At 38.7% G+C, this 9,095-nt stretch overlaps 1 protein-coding gene across 2 annotated transcripts; it reads left to right on the forward strand.

The window, feature by feature from the left end:
- Nucleotides 1-645: 645 nt before the first annotated feature.
- On the forward strand, nucleotides 646-8,841 carry LOC113547330 (C-type lectin domain family 4 member M-like). 2 transcript variants are annotated; one of them, XM_053230852.1, is made up of 4 exons: nucleotides 646-925; nucleotides 7,054-7,178; nucleotides 7,326-7,438; nucleotides 7,550-8,841. In XM_053230852.1, exons 1-4 carry the CDS (start codon nucleotides 763-765, stop codon nucleotides 7,668-7,670), a joined length of 522 nt encoding a protein of 173 aa, XP_053086827.1. In that variant the 5' UTR covers nucleotides 646-762; the 3' UTR covers nucleotides 7,671-8,841. The 2 variants fall into 2 exon arrangements, with proteins under 2 accessions (XP_053086827.1, XP_053086826.1); XM_053230851.1 differs by lacking the exon at nucleotides 646-925 and adding an exon at nucleotides 4,830-6,001.
- The last annotated feature ends 254 nt before the right edge of the window (nucleotides 8,842-9,095 follow it).

A 9,095-nucleotide genomic window follows, 5' to 3' on the forward strand; every position in this document is an offset into this window, starting at 1 on the left:
GGTGAATAGGTGTTAGTGCTGATAGAGGTAAAGCAGTGTTAGTGATGGTAGAGGGGAAGTGGTGTTAGTGATGATGGAGGTGAAGCGGTGTTAGTGATGGTAGAGGTGAAGTGGTGTTAGTGCTGATAGAGGTGAAGCGGTGTTAGTGATGGTAGTGGTGAAGCGGTGTTAGTGCTGATAGAGGTGAAGCGGTGTTAGTGATGGTAGAGGTGAAGCGGTGTTAGTGATGGTAGAGGGGAAGCGGTGTTAGTGATGGTGGAGGTGAAGCGGTGTTAGAGGTGAAGCGGTGTTAGTGCTGATAGAGATGAAGCGAGGTTAGTGCTGATAGAGGTAAAGCGGAGTTAGTGCTGATAGAGGTGAAGCGGTGTTAGTGATGGTAGAGGTGAAGCGGTGTTAGTGCTATTACATGTCCTAACAGGACAAGGTTTCAGTTCTGTTTTAATGCATTTATTACAGCATTTAGGGGAAAACAAATGCTGTATTTCAGGACTGCAGAACAGAAACCTGCAGATACAGAACTATAATAATTATAATAATAGAATCTGAACTATAGTTTCACCTCACCACACTGTGACTTCCTCTACAAATGACATAAAGACAACATCATCACACACACACACAGAGTCACTTCCAGATGAAAAGCATCATGTAGATATAATTACCAGTGAGAGCTGATGAGGTGTAAAATCTGATCAGTCAGAAAGTGACTTGTCTGTTAGAGTTGTACTTTATTGTGAGATCTGAAATACTGAAAAGAGCAGAATGGAGATGAGTGAGGGAATATCCAAGAACACAATAGTTACTGCAGGAAACACATCTGATTCAGATGACAACCAAAATCTATATGAAAATTTTTACATCAGGAAGACAGAAGACAACATAGAGACTTCTGAGATTAGAAACAAGCTGGACTCCCAGACCTCAGGTGAATGTGCTCACACACACACACACAAATACGTGGTGTTGTCACCCATTCAGTATAATATTAAAACAAATGAACTGAAGAGCAAAACCTTAAGTTCTACCTTAATTTCTGAAAAATAATTCATTGGCTCTACTTAATTAAATGTGCTTGCAATTTGCATGGATCTTTATAAGTAATTCCAACTTAATTATGCTATTGTCAGAGTTACACAAGATTATGTATCAACAATATTATTTTAATTAACCATAGAAAGGGAAATTATGTTGAAGCACCTAAATATGCAAGGCTAAAGGAATCACTAGAATTAGAACCCTGATCTTCTAGTTATAAGGCATGTAAGAACTACACCACTTAAGAAATAAGTGAAAAGTTATTCGGTTTCACACAAAAACCAAGACCATGAATATGTCTATTCTTTTCAAATTAGTGCTTTTTTTAACTATATAGGTTCACAGTTGTGTATATTGGCTCACATGCTGCACCAGGTTGAAGACTTTGACTTGGGTCAGGCTCAATTAAAAATCGTGTAAGTTTCAGCATATAACTTTATATAAAACGAAGAGTGATTTTGTGTCAGCAGGTATGAGGGGAATAAAATGATAGTTACTCAATTATGTTTGTCTCCTTAGGACCTAATCAACGTATGTATATCACAGTTTTCAGACTTTCTTCTATTTTTCTTGAAAAATGATACTTTCCTTGCACTAATGGCAGGCACAGTCACATGTCCAAATCATTTGAAAGTCACAGATCAATGTTGGCTGTAGATCAATAGGCCAATAACCTCCACTCTTCTGGGAAGGCTTTCCACTAGATTTTGGAGCGTGGCTCTGGGGATTTGTGTTCATTCAGCCACAAGAGCATTAATGAGGTCAGGCACTGATGTTGTGTGAGGAGGTCTGGGGTGCAGTCGGTGTTCCAGTTCATCCCAAAGGTGTTCAGTGGGGTTGAGGTCAGGGCTCTGTGCAGGACACTCGAGTTCTTCCACTCCAACCTTAACACACCATGACTTTATGGAGCTCGCTTTGTGCACAGGGGCATTGTCATGCTAGAAAAAGTTTGGGCCTCTTAGTTCCAGTGAAGGGAAATTGTAATGCTAAAGCTTCAAAAGCCATGCTTTAAACTTTGTGGCAATAGTTTAGGGAAGAACCACATATGGGTGTGATGGTCAGGTGTCCACAAACTTTTGGCCATATAGTGTATGAGTTACACTATATCGCAATAGAAGATATAAAAGCAAAGACTTGTCTGCCTACTTGTCTTCTATAATTCATAGATTTGAATTTTCACACATTTAATAAATCTTAAAAATATCGTTCAGATATTTATTAAATAATGAACACTTACATGTTCATAATAAACAAATATTGTGCATTTTACAGTTTTTCCCTCACCAGCTATAGTAGAATTGAGAACAGCTATATTACTGTCTCTGAGCATGCAATCAACTGCTAGCTGGGTTTAGGTGAAATAGCTGGAGAGTCAGCAACATTGTGAATCAGACTAAGCAGTAAACCCAAACCTGTTTGTGTCACATGGCCGCTAATAAACTTGCAGTTAAGTGCTAGCAGAAGTTGTTTTGCTTTACTTAGCAAAATGAAGGATGATGGGGTTTTACCAGATTAATACTGCAGCCTCAGTGAATTTCTGCATGACAACGACCCATGCCACTTCCTAAAACTCTGATTTTCTAAATACACACACTCACCCATACACTCACAACATAATTAACAGCACTGTTGTAGCAATTTACTACTAAACTAACAAAGTCTTTTGTGATAGGTACATTGAAACATGGTAGTGAAATATCTCTAATTCAACATGTTCAAATTGTGATTTTCTCACACAATGAATGTCATGCTATGATCTAGTAGTTGGATCGCTGCAGGCTATAGTGAAACAGGCTTTTCTGTTTTTTAGTAGCCAAACCTTAAAATGCTAAAACCTTACATGTGGTTGAGATACATGTAAAAGAGAAACTTATTTCAGTTTAGGAAAGCCTGCACTATATAGCAGAAAATGGTGAATGGTTTTCTACCACATATACACTCACCAACCACATTATTAGAAGCATCTATACACCTGCTTGTTCATGCAATTATCCAATCATCACGTAGAAGCAGCAGGAATGTATAAAATCATGCAGAAACAGGTCAAGAACTTCAGTTAATGGTCACATCAAACATCAAAATGGGGGAAATGTGATTTCAGTGACTTTTGGTTATTGGTCCCAGATGGGCTGGTTTGGATATTTCAGATATTTCAGATGATCTCTTGGAATTTCCACACACAACAGTCTCAAGAGTTTACACAGAATGGTGCAAAAAACATCCAGTGAGCAGCAGTTCTGGGGGCAGAAACCCTTTGTTGATGAAAGAGGTCAGATTGGTTCGAGCTGAGAGGCAAGCCATGGTAACCTCTCTTTACAACCATGGTGAGCAGAAAAGCATCTCATTTCACAAAACACGTAGTCCATCTGCCTCAAGCTTTGATGCGTTGTGTGTTCTGAGATGGTATTCTGCTCACCGTGGTTGTGTTCCTAGTAAAGTGGTCAGAGAGTGTATATACCAGCAGTTGAGGGGAGAAAAACTAGTAACATGAACATGGCCATGCTTCTATAATGCAGACTTTCTAAATTACATTACTGACAGCAATTCTTGAAGTTTTTTTCTTGTGCACAATACATAACCATCAAAACTGGACTATAGAGCAATGGAAGAAAATGGCCTGGTCTGATGAATCACATTTTCTTTTACATCATGTTGATGGCCAGGTGAGTGTGCGTCGCTTACCTGGGGAAGAGATGGCATCAGGGTGTGCTATGGGAGGAAGGCAAGCCAGCAGAGTCAGTGTGATGCTCTGGGCAATGTTCTGCTGGGAAACCTTGTCCTGGTATTTATGTGGATGTTACTTTGACAAGTACCACCTACCTAAACATTGTCGAAGACCAAGTATATCCCTTCATGGCAACGCTATTCCCTAATGACAGTGGCCTCATTAAACAGAATAATGCATCCTGCCACAATGCAAAAATTGTTCAGGAATGGTTTGAGGAACATGACAAAGAGTTCAAGGTGTTGACTTGGCCTCCAAATTCCCCAGATCTCAATCCGATCAAGCATCTGTGGGATGTGCTCGACAAACAAGTCCGATCCATGGAGGGCTCATCTCGCAACTTATAGGTCTTAAAGGATTTGATGCCAGATACCACAGCACACCTTCAGAGGTCTTGCCTCGATGGGTCAGAGCTGTCAGAGCTGTTTTGGCGGCACAAGGGGGACCTATACATTAGTAGGCAGGCGGTTTATAGGGAGTTGACTATTCTGTATATGCATATGCATGTAAGATTGCATTTGAGGCACTGTCCTTGGTCATGAACCCTTGTCCTTTAGGTGCTTCCCTCCAATCCACATTTTTCACTTTAAATAAGTGCTAGTGCTCTACTTTTATACTTTTTTATAAGACAACTCTTTTACATACAAAAAATTATGTGAGTAGAACACAGAGGGTGGGGAAGTATCACAAGTTCATCAAGCTGTAATGACATTACACTTCACATAAAGTCACCTGGGACCTCTTATTTTAATTATGTATTGAATAATAAATTGACTGACATGGTGTTTCTGAATCAAAGGGTTTTAGAAGCATGACTTACCAGACTATATCTAATCAGTGTGAGAGCTCTGAGGACTGCTTCTGAGTGGAATATATGGTGAAATATTTTAAGTGTAACAGACAATTTTTGTATTCTGTATCGCATTATATCAAGATGTGTGTATTAACTTATACACACATTCACATGGATTTGGTGGTGTGACTTCCATGACTTTTATGAGCAATCAGTGTATTTGAAAATCATTTCATTCCCTATTTTCTGTCTTTTGGTTTCAGGAATTAAGCCTACAGAAAGAAACTGTTACAGAGTGACTACAGTGTGCATACTGCTGCTGTGTGTTCTCCTACTGACTGCCATCACAGTGCTGTGGATCAAATTCAACAACATGACTACAGAAAAAGACCAGTTAATGACCAGTTACAACAATCTGACTACAGAGAGAAACCGGATACAGACCAGATACAATGACCTTAATATAGAGAGACACCAGTTACAGACCAGTTACAACAACCTGACTGCAGAAAGAGATCAGTTACTGACCAGTTACAACAACATGAAAAACAAAAGAGACCAGATTCAGACCAGTTACAACAGGGGGAGAAACCAAAGCGACCTGTTACAGACCAGATACGACACCCTGACTAAAGAGAGAGCCCAATTACAGACCAGATGCAACACCCTGACTAAAGAGAAAGACCAGTTACAGACCAGTTACAACAACCTGACTATAGAGAGAGACCAGTTACTGACCAGTTACAACAACCTGGCTAAAGAGAGAGACCAGTTAATGACCAGTTACAACAACCTGACTAAACAGAGTGACCAATTAATGAGCAATTACAACAACCTGACTAAAGAGAGAGACCAGTTACAGACCAGTTACAACAACCTGACTATAGAGAGAGACCAGTTACAGACCAGTTACAACAATCTGACTATAGAGAGAGACCAGTTACTGACAATTTACAACAACTTGGCTAAAGACAGAGACCAGTTAATGACCAGTTACAACAACCTGACTAAAGAGAGAGACCAGTTACTGACAATTTACAACAACCTGACTAAAGAGAGAGACCAGTTAATGACCAGTTACAACAACCTGACTGGAGAGAGAGACCAGTTAATGACCCGTTACAACAACCTGACTAAAGAGAGAGACCAGTTGATGACCCGTTACAACAACCTGAGTGAAGAGAGAGACCAGTTAAAGACCAGTTACAACAACCTGACTGAAGAGAGAGACCAGTTAATGACCAGTTACAATAGCCTGAGTAAAGAGAGAGACCAGTTACAGACTAGGTACAACACCCTGACAAAAACGAAAGAAGAGTTTCAGACTGGTTACAACACCCTGACTAGAGAGAGAGACCAGTTAAAGACCAGTTATAATACCCTGAGTAAAGAGAGAGACCAGTTACAGAAGCAAAGAGATGACCTTCAGAATAAATTGACTAATTTGGGTGAGTCACTTGATTAACATGCCTTAAATTAATCAGAAATAGATCTAAAGTAGCTAGTGTTATTACAACCAGCACAATCAGCATTTGAAAGTCTTTCGGATAGCCCTTTTAAAAGTCTTGAACAATATTTTTCTAAGAGCTGCACATACATATGCAGGTCAGATCATTTGAAATAATGGGCTAAATATTAACTGCTATGCAAAATCCCCTCAAATGTCCATTAGTACCATGTCAACTATGTACTAATGCAGTTAAGAAATAATAAAATACGTTTGGGAGAAGGACCATGCCTGAAAATCATCCTAATGTACCTCCTCATTAACTACCAATATAATTCCCATCTACACTTTCTTCTCTTTGTGCTGAAATCTTTACACTAGCTGGAGTTCCTAGCTAAACCAGACAGTGTCATGTAACTGTGCTGCATCATGAGCCACAAAAGAAAATAAATAAGCTCCTGTGTAAGTTCACCTTGGGTCAGCTGGTTTCTTGAGGAGTGTCCCCTTGAAATTGCTATAGTCTGATTCTTCACGCTCTTCATCGTTTCTCCACCAGTTAGGCAAATAATTATTGATCTTTTTGCACCACACTGTTCTTCCATCAAAAGCTTAGTGTCCAATCTCTGATTTCAATCAGCTGCATTACAATTTATCATGCCATTAGACTTATCAGACAAGCAGGTCACAGAGTCTGGCTGGCCAAGACTGACACTGTGGGAGCTTTCAAGACTCGGGCCCGTCACGCAGATTTCTGGAAGCTATTAGCATGTTGGGATGGAATTTTTTTTATGTGGTCTGCCTTACATTTGGCCGTCATTGTAGCCCAAAATTTCCAACATGCTAGCTGTAGTTCTATGCTGGATATGTAATCACCTACCATTCATCCTAGATGATTCATTACAGATGATTTCCTCACCATTCCGTACCATTTCCTCACCATCGGCAATCTCTCGTCTCTCCCTATTTGTGTCCTCTTGACTCTCACGTCACAGCATTAACCTCTCCTCTGAAACAAAATAAGAACCCCCTACCTCAATTTCTCTTGTCTCTTAGGATGGATATTCTTTAGCTCCAAGCCTTACTACATCTCCACTCAGAGGAAGACCTGGACTGAGAGCAGACAGGACTGCAGAGGGAGAGGAGCAGACCTGGTGATCATAAACAGCAAAGAGGAGCAGGTACATATGCATAGTTAAGCATTAGTTATAATGCAGCTTTAAAGGATATGTGTGTGCAGATTATGGAACCAACACACTGAGTACATTTAGTTTCTACGTTACATTCATTTTAGCACTGTGCTAATCAGGTTTCTAACACCTCAACAGGAGTTTGTGGATAATTTGAGCAAGAGCAAGAAACCTGGCGTTTATATTGGTCTGACTGACCTTGATAATGAAGGAGTGTTTAAATGGGTGGATGGAACATCAATGACCACTGCGTAAGAGATTATACATTAATATACATTACACAGGATTGTACATTATTCATTGGGATGTTATTCATTTACTCAGTGTGTCCAGTGCAATAGACCTTTTCTGTGTTGTTTCAGGTACTGGTCATCTGGAAATGTTTTTTCAGATAGTGAGGACTGTGTGGTAAACAGGTATGATGGAAGTGATGGATGGTATGACAGACCATGCACAGAAACTTACTACTGGATCTGTGAATAACTCGTCTCCAGTAACAACATAAGACCATCATTACAATTACACACACACACATACAGCAACTGTAGCCATACTAACCCAAAAAATTAATCTCCAACTAGAAAAATGAGTGAAATCTAATATTTAATTGAAGTAAATTCTTGCTAAGAAAATAAAACATATTTATGTAAAAATGAGCAAACAAACATATTTATTAAAATTATTGGCACCCCTTGAATTTTTTATGAAGAAACTACAACTGATGCATATTCGCATTTATATTTATGTTTTCAAGTTCACCTGAGTGTTGAGGAACTCTTAAGAGGGATATAATTATGAGGTGACAGAGACCATAATCCCTTAGTTATCTATCAAAGAAGATTAGAGAAATGAAATGAAACAAAAGTGCATTGACCTTCATAAATCAGGCAATAGCTATGAGAATAAATACACGCCTGAAAAGGCCCAATACTTCTGCATCTGACTGTAACAAAAGCATTTTTAGAATGATTTTTGCTTGCAAATAATGTCAAGATGAATGATTTTTATATTTCAAATGTGTGTACTTTTCATTTGCCTGTGTACTGTTTGCATGCAATGTTTTAAATAAATCTAAAGTGATATGTAAAAGATATTAGGGACTTTCACGCCAAAGATTGTGGCACATACAGTCCCCTGCGAAACTATTGGAACGGCAAGGCACTTTTTTTTTCTGTAGACTGCAGACATTTGGGTTTGAGATCAAAAGATGAATATGAGAAGAGAGTTTGGAATTTTAGCTTTTATTTTCTGGTATTTATATGTAGATGTGTTAAAAGACATAGAACATAGCACATTTTGTATCAGACCTCTCGTCTCATATGCATCTTTTGATCTTAAAACAACTGAATTCACCTTGCTGTTAGTTTTGGAAGGGACTGTATACTGCTTGTGAGTAGCCTTTTTTTTTTTTTTTTTTTTTTTTTTTTAAATAATAACCTTGAATAAAATAAAAGTGCCTTCATAATTTTGCACTGATTGTCCCGTCATCCAACTTTTAATTTGTATATACCAAACTGTCCCAAACACCTGTACACAGACCTTGTTGTGTGGCAATCAAGTAATTAAAATATTGAATCAGTTAATTAGTTGAATTAGTGTCTCTTTTATTCTTGCAAACAAAGGCAAATGTGGACATACTGTATCTATATCTCAGTTTCTACAATGTCATCTACGGAAGTACAGAGTTGTTGTGCAGTTTGAGCTTCTTCTCAGGTCATTGACAGGAAGTGTGGTGGAAGAATGCTATAGAGGAACATCACTGTGCTTGATTTTGTTTCTGGATGTCAGCAATGATCTAATCAACATGTATTGTTCTCATTCTAATTCAGTGTATGAAAGTATGACCAAATACATCTATGCTTGAATGGTTGTGTAATATTCAAGCATGATTGCATAATTGGAGATTTT

This window comes from Pangasianodon hypophthalmus, chromosome 28, assembly GCF_027358585.1.
Source record: "Pangasianodon hypophthalmus isolate fPanHyp1 chromosome 28, fPanHyp1.pri, whole genome shotgun sequence".
NCBI classification, from domain to species: Eukaryota; Metazoa; Chordata; class Actinopteri; order Siluriformes; family Pangasiidae; genus Pangasianodon; species Pangasianodon hypophthalmus.